Below are 18,179 nucleotides of genomic sequence, written 5' to 3'. Positions count from 1 at the left end.
AACTCATAGAGTGAAAAATATTGAGGTGAAAATATCATGTCGAAACGATTTATGATTTAATTTCAACAAAATTAATTTATTTTCGTTACTCACTTTGGCATATTCACCTTTGTAAAGACACAAAGAAACTTTACATAAAAAAAAAATTTGTTTATATTCAATTTAAATGTAAATTAAAGGCTAAATTAAGAAACGTTTGTGAAAATATTCCGTTTCATCTCAATTTATTTAAAATAACCCAAAATGGTTCAATTTATAAAGTGACAGTTAGAAACGTCAAAGTGACATTTGACGTTTTAATAAATTACGTATAATTTCGGAATATAAAGGTAAATTTATTTTTGATTCGATTTCGCTATTTGCTAATAAAAGTAATGAATTACTTTGAAAGCACGCGTTTCTTTTTGATTTCAAAAAAAGTATGTAAATATTGCGTTTCGTTAAAAATTTCGACGAAATCATTAATTTTAATATTCCCCGCACATCCCACAATGTTATTATATCGAATAAATAAATATTTTTGTATCAATATTAATTTTTAACGTCATCTTTCGCAACACGTTTTGTTATTATTTCTTCTACTCGGTTGATTTATACACCAATTTGTAGCATTATCAAATTAACCAATAAAACCCTTCGCGAAAAGTAACGAAAAAAACCGAACGTTGTTTTGACTTTTATTACTGGATGATATTGCGTTCTCCTCAATGAAGAAATAATTAATTAGGGTATCGCGTAGGGGGATAGATATAAACGGAAGCTGTGACGATGACCGAGCTTTTTCCCCCACCTTATTTTTGCTGTCGACTCCCCACACGATAAAGCTCCACCTAAAATTTGTTCTCCCCTCGCGCGGGGGGAAACCCACCTGTATGCAGGTATAAAAGGCTTGTTCCCTAACCGGGACCACGTAAAAGTTTTCACATTTCCAACAATCGACTCTTTATTACCAACTCAATTGGCGGTTGACTACGAAAAGAAGAAAAAGGCAAAGATTTTGAATATGTGGAAGATTATCTTTGCGGTTGGGTTAGCCTTTGTTTTTTATCCTGGGTCTGATGGGTACCCAAAAGTAAGTAAACTTTGCTTTTTTAAGTAAAAAAAACTTTTCTATGTCATAGTTAGGGCACGGAACTTTTGTAACAAAAGGATACGATTTAATTATTGATCAAATCAAAAAATTTTGTTAACAAAATTTGTTTAGAATTACTTCAGGAACAGTGTTTGTTAATACAATTTTTTTCTAACTTAAAATTTTAATTTCCCACTGAATAGTATGCTATCAAAATTAATTATCTCATCAATTATTGTTTTTATTAAAAAATGTTTTAAATAAAATTTGTTTCAATTTCGATTTTGAATCAATTATCTTAATAAAAAATTTTTACATCTCTATTAATTAAGCATTTAAGTATAATTATGCATAAAAACGGAAAAATTATTATTTTGAGGTTATCTCCTTAATTATTGATTAAATCAAAAAAAATTGTTGACAAAGTTTGTTTGGAATTGTTTCAGGAACAATTTTTGTTAACACAATTTTTTTCTAACTTAAAATTTTAATTTCCCACTGAATAGTATGCTATCAAAATTAATTATCTCAACAATTATTGTTTTTATTAAAAAATGTTTTAAATAAAATTTGTTTCAATTTCGATTTTGAATCAATTATCTTAATAAAAAAATTTTACATCTCTATTAATTAAGCATCTAAGTATAATTATGTATAAAAACGGAAAAATTATTATTTTGAGGTTATCTCCTTAATTATTGATTAAATCAAAAAAAATTGTTGACAAAGTTTGTTTAGAATTGTTTCAGGAACAATTTTTGTTAATTTCTAACTTAAAATTTTAATTTCCCACTGAACAGTATGCTACAAAAATTAATATTTTTGAGGTTATATCCTTATTGTTGATTTAATCAAAAAAATTTGTTAACAAAATTTGTTTAGAATTACTTCAGGAACAGTGTTTGTTAATACAATTTTTTGCTAACTTTAAATTTTAATTTCCCTCTGAATAGTATGCTATCAAAATTAATTATCTCAACAATTATTGTTTTTATTAAAAAATGTTTTAAATAAAATTTGTTTCAATTTCGATTTTGAATCAATTATCTTAATAAATTTTTTTTACATCTCTATTAATTAAGCATCTAAGTATAATTATGTATAAAAACGGAAAAATTATTATTTTGAGGTTATCTCCTTAATTATTGATTAAATCAAAAAAAATTGTTGACAAAGTTTGTTTGGAATTGTTTCAGGAGCAATTTTTGTTAACACAATTTTTTTCTAACTTAAAATTTTAATTTCCCACTGAACAGTATGGTACAAAAATTAATATTTTTGAGGTTATATCCTTATTGTTGATTTAATCAAAAAATTTTGTTAACAAAATTTGTTTAGAATTACTTCAGGAACAGTGTTTGTTAATACAATTTTTTGCTAACTTGAAATTTTAATTTCCCTCTGAATAGTATGCGATCAAAATTAATTATCTCAACAATTATTGTTTTTATTAAAAAATGTTTTAAATAAAATTTGTTTCAATTTCGATTTTGAATCAATTATCTTAATAAAAAATTTTTACATTTCTATTAATTAAGCATCTAAGTATAATTATGTATAAAAACGGAAAAATTATTATTTTGAGGTTATCTCCTTAATTATTGATTAAATCAAAAAAAATTGTTGACAAACTTTGTTTGGAATTGTTTCAGGAACAATTTTTGTTAACACAATTTTTTTCTAACTTAAAATTTTAATTTCCCACTGAACAGTATGGTACAAAAATTAATATTTTTGAGGTTATATCCTTATTGTTGATTTAATCAAAAAATTTTGTTAACAAAATTTGTTTAGAATTACTTTAGGAACAGTGTTTGTTAATACAATTTTTTGCTAACTTTAAATTTTAATTTCCCTCTGAATAGTATGCTATCAAAATTAATTATCTCAACAATTATTGTTTTTATTAAAAAATGTTTTAAATAAAATTTGTTTCAATTTCGATTTTGAATCAATTATCTTAATAAAAATTTTTTACATCTCTATTAATTAAGCATCTAAGTATAATTGTGTATAAAAACGGAAAAATTATTATTTTGAGGTTATCTCCTTAATTATTGATTAAATCAAAAAAAATTGTTGACAAAGTTTGTTTGGAATTGTTTCAGGAACAATTTTTGTTAACACAATTTTTTTCTAACTTGAAATTTTAATTTCCCACTGAACAGTATGGTACAAAAATTAATATTTTTGAGGTTATATCCTTATTGTTGATTTAATCAAAAAATTTTGTTAACAAAATTTGTTTAGAATTACTTCAGGAATAGTGTTTGTTAATACAATTTTTTGCTAACTTTAAATTTTAATTTCCCTCTGAATAGTATGCTGTCAAAATTAATTATCTCAACAATTATTGTTTTTATCAAAAAATGTTTTAAATAAAATTTGTTTCAATTTCGATTTTGGATCAATTATCTTAATAAAATTTTTTTACATCTCTATTAATTAAGCATCTAAGTAAAATTATGTATAAAAACGGAAAAATTATTATTTTGAGGTTATCTCCTTAATTATTGATTAAATCAAAAAAAATTGTTGACAAAGTTTGTTTGGAATTGTTTCAGGAACAATTTTTGTTAACACAATTTTTTTCTAACTTAAAATTTTAATTTCCCACTGAACAGTATGGTACAAAAATTAATATTTTTGAGGTTATATCCTTATTGTTGATTTAATCAAAAAATTTTGTTAACAAAATTTATTTAGAATTGCTTCAGAAACAGTGTTTGTTAATACAATTTTTTGCTAACTTTAAATTTTAATTTCCCTCTGAATAGTATGCTATCAAAATTAATTATCTCAACAATTATTGTTTTTATTAAAAAATGTTTTAAATAAAATTTGTTTCAATTTCGATTTTGAATCAATTATCTTAATAAAAAATTTTTACATCTCTATTAATTAACCATCTAAGTATAATTATGTATAAAAACGCAAAAATTATTATTTTGAGGTTATCTCCTTAATTATTGATTAAATCAAAAAAAATTGTTGACAAAGTTTGTTTAGAATTGTTTCAGGAACAATTTTTGTTAACACAATTTTTTTTTAACTTGAAATTTGAATTTGCTGTTCTTTTAACCAAGATTTTTTGAGAACGAGTGGAGGGGGGAAATCGAATTACTCCATGAAATTAATGTATATGAAGTATATTAAGTTGCCTAACTTTCTTTAAAAAAAATAATAAAATCTTACCTCTTATTAAGTAATTCGTTTCTTACTTTTCCTCCAAACCAAGTTGTATTCAAATTTATTTATTAATTTCTTCTAAATGTCATGTCATAACGTTTCTTCATAATTTGCATAAGTCGGAATGACATCTAAAATTATTACTTAATTATTTAAAATGATTAAAGGAATCTCAAAAGTTTACTTTTTCCATATAAAGTTCGAAATATCCATATTTTTTATACATTTTTTATCGTTATATTACCATGTTTTGAGTCAAAGTGACGTTTGAAGTTTCCAATTTCAAAAATAATTCGTTTTTGGTTTTATATTTATGAACAAATAATTTAAATAAAATAATATTTAACCTCAACTTTCTAGTTATTCAAAATATTATTGGAAATCGAAAAAATAAAACCAATTTTATGAAGATCTTTGTTAATGCTAAAGGATAACCTAAAAAAAATTTGACATTAATACCTGTCAATGTGACGTTTCATAAATAAATTGATATGTAAGCTTAATTAAAGCTCTAAATCCATTACTATAAGAGTTAAATAAAGTTTCTTCGCCTTAATAACTTGATTGTGGATGTAATAATTTTCTTGGGAAGCTTTGCGAATGCGAAATGTATTCAAAACTCTTCATAAAAGTAGCCAGGGAGTTCTTTATTCCTAGAAAAGAAAAAATTATTATGGAAATTTTTAATAAGCGCAAACATTCTTATCAGAGGTATTTTCCGATAAAATAACACAATTGCTATTTTGTTAATATAAACAGAATTCGCCGAATCTAAAAATAATTATTATTATTGGATGCCGTAGATTCATATTGCGTGCCATATTGAATTGGTATTTTATTATGTACGAGTTATTAGATTAACAGGAAATTCGAAATTCTTTATTGCAAAGAGTAATTTCAAAAAGTTCGATTAAAATTCGAGTATATTAACTTTACGTTGCTCAAAAGGAAACTTTAATTGTTATCCCATGAAACTTAGTCGCTGGTAATAATAACACGCGTTAAGAAATTATGCACGACATCGCTTATTTAAATTAACCATAACGTCATTAGTGCAACTCCGAGAAAACGTTCGCTACTGCGATGACGGGCTCTTTGTTATTTTAAGCTAATGACAAGAAAACGTGCGTTAATTTCTAAAACGATTTTCTCAATAAAAGAATATATAAAAATATATATATAAAAATTTTTTTGAGATTATTGATCAAATCAAAAAATTTTGTTAACAAAATTTGTTTAGAATTACTTCAGGAACAGTGTTTGTTAATACAATTTTTTGCTAACTTGAAATTTTAATTTCCCTCTGAATAGTATGCTATCAAAATTAATTATCTCAACAATTGTTTTTATCAAAAAATGTTTTAAATAAAATTTGTTTCAATTTCGATTTTGAATCAATTATCTTAATAAAAAATTTTTACATCTCTATTAATTAAGCATTTATGTATAATTATGTATAAAAACGGAAAAGTTATTATTTTGAGGTTATCTCCTTAATTATTGATTAAATCAAAAAAAATTGTTGACAAAGTTTGTTTGGAATTGTTTCAGGAACAATTTTTGTTAACACAATTTTTTTCTAACTTGAAATTTTAATTTCCCTCTGAATAGTATGGTACAAAAATTAATATTTTTGAGGTTATATCCTTATTGTTGATTTAATCAAAAAATTTTGTTAACAAAATTTGTTTAGAATTACTTCAGGAACAGTGTTTGTTAATACAATTTTTTGCTAACTTTAAATTTTAATTTCCCTCTGAATAGTATGCTATCAAAATTAATTATCTCAACAATTATTGTTTTTATTAAAAAATGTTTTAAATAAAATTTGTTTCAATTTCGATTTTGAATCAATTATCTTAATAAAATTTTTTTACATCTCTATTAATTAAGCATCTAAGTATAATTATGTATAAAAACGGAAAAATTATTATTTTGAGGTTATCTCCTTAATTATTGATTAAATCAAAAAAAATTGTTGACAAAGTTTGTTTGGAATTGTTCCAGGAACAATTTTTGTTAACACAATTTTTTTCTAACTTAAAATTTTAATTTCCCACTGAATAGTATGCTATCAAAATTAATTATCTCAACAATTATTGTTTTTATTAAAAAATGTTTTAAATAAAATTCGTTTCAATTTCGATTTTGAATCAATTATCTTAATAAAAATTTTTTACATCTCTATTAATTAAGCATTTAAGTATAATTATGTATAAAAACGGAAAAATTATTATTTTGAGGTTATCTCCTTAATTATTGATTAAATCAAAAAAAATTGTTGACAAAGTTTGTTTGGAATTGTTTCAGGAACAATTTTTGTTAATACAATTTTTTTCTAACTTAAAATTTTAATTTCCCACTGAACAGTATGCTACAAAAATTAATATTTTTGAGGTTATATCCTTATTGTTGATTTAATCAAAAAATTTTGTTAACAAAATTTGTTTAGAATTACTTCAGGAACAGTGTTTGTTAATACAATTTTTAGCTATCTTGAAATTTTAATTTCCCTCTGAATAGTATGCTATCAAAATTAATTATCTCAACAATTATTGTTTTTATTAAAAAATGTTTTAAATAAAATTTGTTTCAATTTCGATTTTGAATCAATTATCTTAATAAAAAATTTTTACATCTCTATTAATTAAGCATCTAAGTATAATTATGTATAAAAACGGAAAAATTATTATTTTGAGGTTATCTCTTTAATTATTGATTAAATCAAAAAAAATTGTTGACAAAGTTTGTTTGGAATTGTTCCAGGAACAATTTTTGTTAACACAATTTTTTTCTAACTTAAAATTTTAATTTCCCACTGAACAGTATGCTACAAAAATTAATATTTTTGAGGTTATATCCTTATTGTTGATTTAATCAAAAAATTTTGTTAACAAAATTTGTTTAGAATTACTCCAGGAACAGTGTTTGTTAATACGATTTTTTGCTAACTTGAAATTTTAATTTCCCTCTGAATAGTATGCTATCAAAATTAATTATCTCAACAATTATTGTTTTTATTAAAAAATGTTTTAAATAAAATTTGTTTCAATTTCGATTTTGAATCAATTATCTTAATAAAAATGTTTTACATCTCTATTAATTAAGCATCTAAGTATAATTATGTATAAAAATGGAAGAATTATTATTTTGAGGTTATCTCCTTAATTATTGATTAAATCAAAAAAAATTGTTGACAAAGTTTGTTTGGAATTGTTTCAGGAACAATTTTTGTTAACACAATTTTTTTCTAACTTAAAATTTTAATTTCCCACTGAACAGTATGGTACAAAAATTAATATTTTTGAGGTTATATCCTTATTGTTGATTTAATCAAAAAATGTTGTTAACAAAATTTGTTTAGAATTACTTCAGGAACAGTGTTTGTTAATACAATTTTTTGCTAACTTGAAATTTTAATTTCCCTCTGAATAGTATGCTATCAAAATTAATTATCTCAACAATTATTGTTTTTATTAAAAAATGTTTTAAATAAAATTTGTTTCAATTTCGATTTTGAATCAATTATCTTAATAAAATTTTTTTACATCTCTATTAATTAAGCATCTAAGTAGAATTATGTATAAAAACGGAAAAATTATTATTTTGAGGTTATCTCCTTAATTATTGATTAAATCAAAAAAAGTTGTTGACAAAGTTTGTTTGGAATTGTTTCAGGAACAATTTTTGTTAATTTCTAACTTAAAATTTTAATTTCCCACTGAACAGTATGGTGTTCTTTTAATCAGAACGAGTGGAGGGGGGAAATCGTATCGTTTTGTTACAAAAGTTCCGTGCCCTGGTTATTAGATTAACAGGAAATTCTTTATTACAAAGAGTAATTTCAAAAAGTTCGATTAAAATTCGAGTATATTAACTTTACGTTGCTCAAAAGGAAACTTTAATTGTTATCCCATGAAACTTAGTCGCTGGTAATAATAACACGCGTTAAGAAATTATGCACGACATCGCTTATTTAAATTAACCATAACGTCATTAGAGACGGGCTCTTTGTTATTTTAAGCTAATAACAAGAAAACGTGCGTTCATTTTCAAACAAATTAATTCCTAAATTAATATTCGATTCGGTTTTTATCAGAAATGATCCGCAATAAACCCTCAATTGACGTTTTCAATTAAAAACCGGACGATACGCGCCGCATAAAGGATCATAATAATTCGTTTTTAATTTCGTCCCTATCTATCGATTAAAAAAAATTACAAAGCGGGATTTACAACAAAAAGTAACTCGAGTTTTTTTCGTTCAATACAAGAATAAAAGGGTTAAATAAACTCGAAAAGAAAACGCGCGAAGGCGAAGACGTGGTCAACGAGTAAATACGGCGGTGTTAATCGAGTTATTTCAAACTGGTGCGAGTCAAGTGTCGGATATCGCTTTTAAATCGAACGCGGTTAATTACTTCCGGCGGGTAAACACCGGAAACGATTTGTAGTGGTTAATTCGATCCAGAATTGAGTCTTTAATCTCATTTTTTTCTTTTTTTTTAGAGCTTCCGTTACACTTTCCCACAAAATGCGGCTTATGGTGAGTAAATTACAAAAGTTTTTTATAAATCTTTTTGTATATAAATAAAATTATTAATAAACAGAATTCGCATTGTAAATAGCTTCAAAGTTAATGTATAAGTAATTAAAATGTTTCAAAAATTTCGTACTAACAGAAAATATGGGCCGAACCAATAAATATTTAAGAGGAAGCTTCGATAGTATTGGAGGTGGACATTTAATAGGAAGAAGTTTGGATAGTATTGGTGGGGGTAATTTATTGGGAAGAAGTCTTGATAGTATTGGAGGAGGAAATCTTCAAGGAAGAGGGTTGGATGGAATTGGTGGTGGACATCTTCAAGGAAGAAGTCTTGATAGTATTGGTGGGGGTAATCTACAAGGAAGAAGCTTAGATAGTATTGGTGGTGGCAATTTATTGGGAAGAAGCTTAGATAGTATTGGAGGAGGAAATCTTCAAGGACGAAGTTTAGATAGCATTGGTGGTGGTAACTTAATAGGAAGAAGCTTAGATAGCATCGGTGGTGGCAACTTATTAGGAAGAAGCTTAGATAGCATCGGTGGAGGCAACCTTCAAGGACGAAGTTTAGATAGCATCGGTGGAGGCAACCTTCAAGGACGAAGCTTAGATAGCATTGGTGGGGGTAACTTAATAGGAAGAAGCTTAGATAGCATCGGAGGAGGAAACTTAATTGGACGCAATTTATACACCATCCCCGATAATCTAAACGAACGCGGATTAAACGAATTCCTTCAAAAAATCAAAAACAAATTTTAATTTCCCTACAATATTGTTAAACTAATTCAATTTTAATTCCGCGAGTCTTCAAAAATATATCACTAATTAATCATAACGTGTTTTTCTTTTAACAACTTTTAACACCGTTTATGTATATAATTTTCAGAGGATTACAGAAATTTTCCAGCGCGAAATCTGGATAACGCAGTGGAAATGCAAGGATACGACCAAATAAGGTAAAAAAAACAAGATTTTAGATCAATCTTTACGTCATTTCGTTCGTAGAAGAGCGGCGTTAGAGGCTTTAATTGCAATTGGATTTGATAGGATACGGAGGAATGATGATAATCCGTGTGATGGTAAAAATAAAGTCTCCGAACCTAGGTAAACAAATTTGTTTGTTAATTAAATAATTATATAAGAAAAATTACAGATTCCTGTAATAAAAACATATAATTACGGCGAGGAACCGCTAGATGGCGCAATTAAGATACGATACGATTTCCCGAAATTAAAATTTAAAGTTAGCAAAAAATTGTATTAACAAACACTGTTCCTGAAGTAATTCTAAACAAATTTTGTTAACAAAATTTTTTAATTAAATCAACAATAAGGATATAACCTCAAAAATATTAATTTTTGTACCATACTGTTCAGTGGGAAATTAAAATTTTAAGTTAGAAATTAACAAAAATTGTTCCTGAAACAATTCCAAACAAACTTTGTCAACAATTTTTTTTGATTTAATCAATAATTAAGGAGATAACCTCAAAATAATAATTTTTCCGTTTTTATACATAATTATACTTAGATGGTTAATTAATAGAGATGTAAAAAATTTTTATTAAGATAATTGATTCAAAATCGAAATTGAAACAAATTTTATTTAAAACATTTTTTAATAAAAACAGTAATTGTTGAGATAATTAATTTTGATAGCATACTATTCAGAGGGAAATTAAAATTTCAAGTTAGCAAAAAATTGTATTAACAAACACTGTTCCTGAAGTAATTCTAAACAAATTTTGTTAACAACATTTTTTGATTAAATCAACAATAAGGATATAACCTCAAAAATATTAATTTTTGTACCATACTGTTCAGTGGGAAATTAAAATTTTAAGTTAGAAATTAACAAAAATTGTTCCTGAAACAATTCCAAACAAACTTTGTCAACAATTTTTTTTGATTTAATCAATAATTAAGGAGATAACCTCAAAATAATAATTTTTCCGTTTTTATACATAATTATACTTAGATGGTTAATTAATAGAGATGTAAAAAATTTTTATTAAGATAATTGATTCAAAATCGAAATTGAAACAAATTTTATTTAAAACATTTTTTAATAAAAACAGTAATTGTTGAGATAATTAATTTTGATAGCATACTATTCAGAGGGAAATTAAAATTTCAAGTTAGCAAAAAATTGTATTAACAAACACTGTTCCTGAAGTAATTCTAAACAAATTTTGTTAACAACATTTTTTGATTAAATCAACAATAAGGATATAACCTCAAAAATATTAATTTTTGTACCATACTGTTCAGTGGGAAATTAAAATTTTAAGTTCGAAATTAACAAAAATTGTTCCTGAAACAATTCCAAACAAACTTTGTTAACAATTTTTTTTGATTTAATCAATAATTAAGGAGATAACCTCAAAATAATAATTTTTCCGTTTTTATACATAATTATACTTAGATGGTTAATTAATAGAGATGTAAAAATTTTTTATTAAGATAATTGATTCAAAATCGAAATTGAAACAAATTTTATTTAAAATATTTTTTAATAAAAACAATAATTGTTGAGATAATTAATTTTGATGGCATACTATTCAGAGGGAAATTAAAATTTCAAGTTAGCAAAAAATTGTATTAACAAACACTGTTCCTGAAGTAATTCTAAACAAATTTTGTTAACAAAATTTTTTGATTAAATCAACAATAAGGATATAACCTCAAAAATATTAATTTTTGTAGCATACTATTCAGTGGGAAATTAAAATTTTAAGTTAGAAAAAAATTGTGTTAACAAAAATTGTTCCTGAAACAATTCCAAACAAACTTTGTCAACAACTTTTTTTGATTTAATCAATAATTAAGGAGATAACCTCAAAATAATAATTTTTTCGTTTTTATACATAATTATACTTAGATGGTTAATTAATAGAGATGTAAAAATTTTTTCTTAAGATAATTGATTCAAAATCGAAATTGAAACAAATTTTATTTAAAACATTTTTTAATAAAAACAGTAATTGTTGAGATAATTAATTTTGATAGCATACTATTCAGAGGGAAATTAAAATTTCAAGTTAGCAAAAAATTGTATTAACAAACACTGTTGCTGAAGTAATTCTAAACAAATTTTGTTAACAAAATTTTTTGATTAAATCAACAATAAGGATATAACCTCAAAAATATTAATTTTTGTAGCATACTGTTCAGTGGGAAATTAAAATTTTAAGTTAGAAAAAAATTGTGTTAACAAAAATTGTTCCTGAAACAATACCAAACAAACTTTGTCAACAATTTTTTTTGATTTAATCAATAATTAAGGAGATAACCTCAAAATAATAATTTTTCCGTTTTTATACATAATTATACTTAAATGCTTAATTAATAGAGATGTAAAATTTTTTTATTAAGATAATTGATTCAAAATCGAAATTGAAACAAATTTTATTTAAAACATTTTTTAATAAAAACAATAATTGTTGAGATAATTAATTTTGATGGCGTACTATTCAGAGGGAAATTAAAATTTAAAGTTAGCAAAAAATTGTATTAACAAACACTGTTCCTGAAGTAATTCTAAACAAATTTTGTTAACAAAATTTTTTGATTAAATCAACAATAAGGATATAACCTCAAAAATATTAATTTTTGTAGCATACTGTTCAGTGGGAAATTAAAATTTTAAGTTAGAAATTAACAAAAATTGTTCCTGAAACAATTCCAAACAAACTTTGTCAACGATTTTTTTTGATTTAATCAATAATTAAGGAGATAACCTCAAAATAATAATTTTTCCGTTTTTATACATAATTATACTTAGATTCTTAATTAATAGAGATGTAAAAAAATTTTATTAAGATAATTGATTCAAAATCGAAATTGAAACAAATTTTATTTAAAACATTTTTTGATAGAAACAATAATTATTGAGATAATTAATTTTGATAGCATACTATTCAGAGGGAAATTAAAATTTCAAGTTAGCAAAAAATCGTATTAACAAACACTGTTCCTGAAGTAATTCTAAACAAATTTTGTTAACAAAAATTTTTGATTAAATCAACAATAAGGATATAACCTCAAAAATATTAATTTTTGTACCATACTATTCAGTGGGAAATTAAAATTTCAAGTTAGAAAAAAATTATGTTAACAAAATTTATTCCTGAAACAATTCTAAACAAACTTTGTCAACAATTTTTTTTGATTTAATTAATAATTAAGGAGATAACCTCAAAATAATAATTTTTCCGTTTTTATACATAATTATACTTAGATGGTTAATTAATAGAGATGTAAAAATTTTTTATTGAGATAATTGGTTCAAAATCGAAATTGAAACAAATTTTATTTAAAACATTTTTTAATAAAAACAACAATTGTTGAGATAATTAATTTTGATAGCATACTATTCAGAGGGAAATTAAAATTTCAAGTTAGCAAAAAATTGTATTAACAAACACTGTTCCTGAAGTAATTCTAAACAAATTTTGTTAACAAAATTTTTTGATTTGATCAATAATTAAGAACATAAGTTTATATATTCTTTTATTGAGAAAATCGTTTTAGAACGAGTGGAGGGGGGAAATCGTATCCTTTTGTTACAAAAGTTCCGTGCCCTGACAATTATATAAGAAAAATTACAGATTCCTCTAATAAAAACATATAGTTACCGCGAGCAACCGCTAGATGGCGCAATTATTTTTAATTACCTTTTTGTAGCGTTAAAGTCGCTAAAGTATGTTTAAATTTAGCAGTTAGGATTTAATATTAAAAAGTAGAGTACTACAATACCTGATTTTAAACCGTCTACATCCCATTGTTGTATTGTATTTTCGATTTTTAATTGACAACTTTTTCATCAACTTTTTATACTATTTGCAATGTGCAAGTTGATAATACAAAATGCGTTGTAAGAGGGCCAACATCCTTAGAATCTTTTAAATTCTTCTATTCCATATCAACATTTGGCTTCATTCCATTACTGGCTCTGAAACATGAAGTAGATACTTTAACCTTTATAATAACCTTATTTATTTTAGATGTATGGTACGAAGAACATTAAACAGCTTGGTACTTGGGGGAAGTTTTAAACGAGCCGACCCCAATTTCGTAAAAAGTGAGGAATTATTTGAAGATGAGATGGATAAAGGAAATTAAAAATGTTTTATTCTTAATATTAAAAGAAAAATTTAAATCTCTTTAAAAGATGAGTTTTAATGTAATAATTTCCTTTTGTATTTCAAATAGTAATAATAATAATAAATAGAGAAGTCATTAACAACTCAAAAAGAAGTTTCTTATTTTCCAATTTATGTCAGGAACAGGATTATAATCTTGGTCTAAATTTTGTTAACAAAATTTGTTTAGAATTACTTCAGGAACAGTGTTTGTTAATACAATTTTTTGCTAACTTTAAATTTTAATTTCCCTCTGAATAGTATGCTACCAAAATTAATTATCTCAACAATTATGGTTTTTATTAAAAAATGTTTTAAATAAAATTTGTTTCAATTTCGATTTTGAATCAATTATCTTAATAAAATTTTTTTACATCTCTATTAATTAAGCATCTAAGTATAATTATGCATAAAAACGGAAAAATTATTATTTTGAGGTTATCTCCTTAATTATTGATTAAATCAAAAAAAGTTGTTGACAAAGTTTGTTTGGAATTGTTTCAGGAACAATTTTTGTTAACACAATTTTTTTCTAACTTAAAATTTTAATTTCCCACTGAACAGTATGGTACAAAAATTAATATTTTTGAGGTTATATCCTTATTGTTGATTTAATCAAAAAATGTTGTTAACAAATTTTGTTTAGAATTACTTCAGGAACAGTGTTTTTTTGCTAAAACTAAATTTTTTGCTAACTTTAAATTTTAATTTCCCTCTGAATAGTATGCTATCAAAATTAATTATCTCAATAATTATTGTTTTTATCAAAAAATATTTTAAATAAAATTTGTTTCAATTTCGATTTTGAATCAATTATCATAATAAAATTTTTTTACATCTCTATTAATTAAGCATTTAAGTATAATTATGTATAAAAACGGAAAAATTATTATTTTGAGGTTATCTCCTTAATTATTGACTAAATCAAAAAAAATTGTTGACAAAGTTTGTTTGGAATTGTTTCAGGAACAATTTTTGTTAACACAATTTTTTTCTAACTTCAAATTTTAATTTCCCACTGAACAGTATGCTACAAAAATTAATATTTTTGAGGTTATATCCTTATTGTTGATTTAATCAAAAAAATTTGTTAACAAAATTTGTTTAGAATTACTTCAGGAACAGTGTTTGTTAATACAATTTTTTGCTAACTTTAAATTTTAATTTCCCTCTGAATAGTATGCTATCAAAATTAATTATCTCAACAATTATTGTTTTTATTAAAAAATGTTTTAAATAAAATTTGTTTCAATTTCGATTTTGAATCAATTATCTTAATAAAATTTTTTTACATCTCTATTAATTAAGCATCTAAGTATAATTATGTATAAAAACGGAAAAATTATTATTTTGAGGTTATCTCCTTAATTATTGATTAAATCAAAAAAAGTTGTTGACAAAGTTTGTTTGGAATTGTTTCAGGAGCAATTTTTGTTAACACAATTTTTTTCTAACTTAAAATTTTAATTTCCCACTGAACAGTATGCTACAAAAATTAATAGTTTTGAGGTTATATCCTTATTGTTGATTTAATCAAAAAATTTCGTGAACAAAATTTGTTTAAAATTACTTCAGGAACAGTGTTTGTTAATACAATTTTTTGCTAACTTGAAATTTTAATTTCCCTCTGAATAGTATGCTATCAAAATGAATTATCTCGATAATTATTGTTTTTATCGAAAAATGTTTTAAATAAAATTTGTTTCAATTTCGATTTTGAATCAATTATCTTAATAAAATCTTTTTACATCTCTATTAATTAAGCATCTAAGTATAATTATGTATAAAAACGGAAAAATTATTATTTTGAGGTTATCTCCTTAATTATTGATTAAATCAAAAAAAAATGTTGACAAAGTTTGTTTGGAATTGTTTCAGGAACAATTTTTGTTAACACAATTTTTTTCTAACTTAAAATTTTAATTTCCCACTGAACAGTATGCTACAAAAATTAATATTTTTGAGGTTATATCCTTATTGTTGATTTAATCAAAAAATGTTGTTAACAAAATTTGTTTAAAATTACTTCAGGAACAGTGTTTGTTAATACAATTTTTTGCTAACTTTAAATTTTAATTTCCCTCTGAATAGTATGCCATCTAAATTAATTATCTCAACAATTATTGTTTTTATTAAAAAATGTTTTAAATAAAATTTGTTTCAATTTCGATTTTGAATCAATTATCTTAATAAAAATTTTTTACATCTCTATTAATTAAGCATCTAAGTATAATTATGTATAAAAACGGAAAAATTATTATTTTGAGGTTATCTCCTTAATTATTGATTAAATCAAAAAAAATTGTTGACAAAGTTTGTTTGGAATTGTTTCAGGAACAATTTTTATTAACACAATTTTTTTCTAACTTAAAATTTTAATTTCCCACTGAACAGTATGCTACAAAAATTAATATTTTTGAGGTTATATCCTTATTGTTGATTTAATCAAAAAATTTTGTTAACAAAATTTGTTTAGAATTACTTCAGGAACAGTGTTTGTTAATACAATTTTTTGCTAACTTTAAATTTTAATTTCCCTCTGAATAGTATGCTATCAAAATTAATTATCTCAACAATTATTGTTTTTATTAAAAAATGTTTTAAATAAAATTTGTTTCAATTTCAATTTTGAATCAATTATCTTAATAAAATTTTTTTACATCTCTATTAATTAAGCATCTAAGTATAATTATGTATAAAAACGGAAAAATTATTATTTTGAGGTTATCTCCTTAATTATTGACTAAATCAAAAAAAATTGTTGACAAAGTTTGTTTGGAATTGTTTCAGGAACAATTTTTGTTAACACAATTTTTTTCTAACTTGAAATTTAAATTTCCCACTGAACAGTATGGTGTACGAGTGGAGGGGGGAAATCGTATCGTTTTGTTACAAAAGTTCCGTGCCCTGACAATTATATAAGAAAAATTACAGATTCCTGTAATAAAAGGATATAGTTACCGCGAGCAACCGCTAGATGGCGCAATTATTTTTAATTAATTTTTTGTAGCGTTAAAGTCGCTAAAGTATGTTTATGTTTAGCAGTTAGGATTTAATATTAAAAAGTAGAGTACTACAATACCTGATTTTATACCGTCTACATCCCATTGTTGTATTGTAGTTTCGATTTTTAATTGACAACTTTTTCATCAACTTTTTATACTATTTGCATCCTTAGAAACTTTTAAATTCTTCTACTCCATATCAACATTTGGCTTCATTCCATTCGTATTACTCGCTCTGAAACATGAAATAGATACTTTATAATAACCTTATTTATTTTAGATGTATGGTACGAAGAACACTAAACAGCTTGGTACTTGGGGGAAGTTTTAAACGAGCCGACCCCAATTTCGTAAAAAGTGAGGAATTATTTGAAGATGAGATGGATAAAGGAAATTAAAAGTGTTTTATTCTTAATATTAAAAGAAAAATTTAAATCTCTTTAAAAGATGAGTTTTAATGTAATAATTTCCTTTTGTATTTCAAATAGTAATAATAATAATAAATAGAAAAATCATTAACAACTAAAAAAGAAGTTTCTTATTTTCCAATTTATGCCAGGAACAGGATCATAATCTAGGTCTAAATTTTGTTAACAAAATTTGTTTAGAATTACTTCAGGAACAGTGTTTGTTAATACAATTTTTTGCTAACTTTAAATTTTAATTTCCCTCTGAATAGTATGCTATCAAAATTAATTATCTCAACAATTATTGTTTTTATTAAAAAATGTTTTAAATAAAATTTGTTTCAATTTCAATTTTGAATCAATTATCTTAATAAAATTTTTTTACATCTCTATTAATTAAGCATCTAGGTATAATTATGTATAAAAACGGAAAAATTATTATTTTGAGGTTATCTCCTTAATTATTGACTAAATCAAAAAAAGTTGTTGACAAAGTTTGTTTGGAATTGTTTCAGGAGCAATTTTTGTTAACACAATTTTTTTCTAACTTAAAATTTTAATTTCCCACTGAACAGTATGCTACAAAAATTAATATTTTTGAGGTTATATCCTTATTGTTGATTTAATCAAAAAAATTTGTTAACAAAATTTGTTTAGAATTACTTCAGGAACAGTGTTTGTTAATAAAATTTTTTGCTAACTTTAAATTTTAATTTCCCTCTGAATAGTATGCTATCAAAATTAATTATCTCAACAATTATTGTTTTTATTAAAAAATGTTTTAAATAAAATTTGTTTCAATTTCGATTTTGAATCAAT

The 18,179-nt window shown here is 23.8% G+C and overlaps 1 protein-coding gene and 1 long non-coding RNA gene across 2 annotated transcripts in view; one reads left to right on the top strand and one right to left on the bottom strand.

Moving 5' to 3' along the window:
- The window catches only part of LOC111418002 (uncharacterized), a 115,317-nt gene that overhangs the window by 37,891 nt on the left and 59,247 nt on the right, over positions 1 to 18,179 (bottom strand). The gene's annotated exons all lie outside the window — the stretch shown is intronic.
- LOC111423761 (uncharacterized) lies at positions 907 to 9,639 on the top strand. The gene is made up of 3 exons (XM_023057088.2): positions 907 to 1,072; positions 8,771 to 8,807; positions 8,944 to 9,639. The coding sequence occupies exons 1-3, from the start codon at positions 1,004 to 1,006 to the stop codon at positions 9,561 to 9,563; spliced, it is 726 nt and encodes a 241-aa protein (XP_022912856.2). The 5' UTR covers positions 907 to 1,003; the 3' UTR covers positions 9,564 to 9,639.

This window comes from Onthophagus taurus, chromosome 5 (assembly GCF_036711975.1).
Source record: "Onthophagus taurus isolate NC chromosome 5, IU_Otau_3.0, whole genome shotgun sequence".
Classification (NCBI taxonomy): domain Eukaryota; kingdom Metazoa; phylum Arthropoda; class Insecta; order Coleoptera; family Scarabaeidae; genus Onthophagus; species Onthophagus taurus.
Note: the sequence above shows the minus strand (reverse complement) of the source record. Positions and strands in the feature narration are given on the sequence as shown.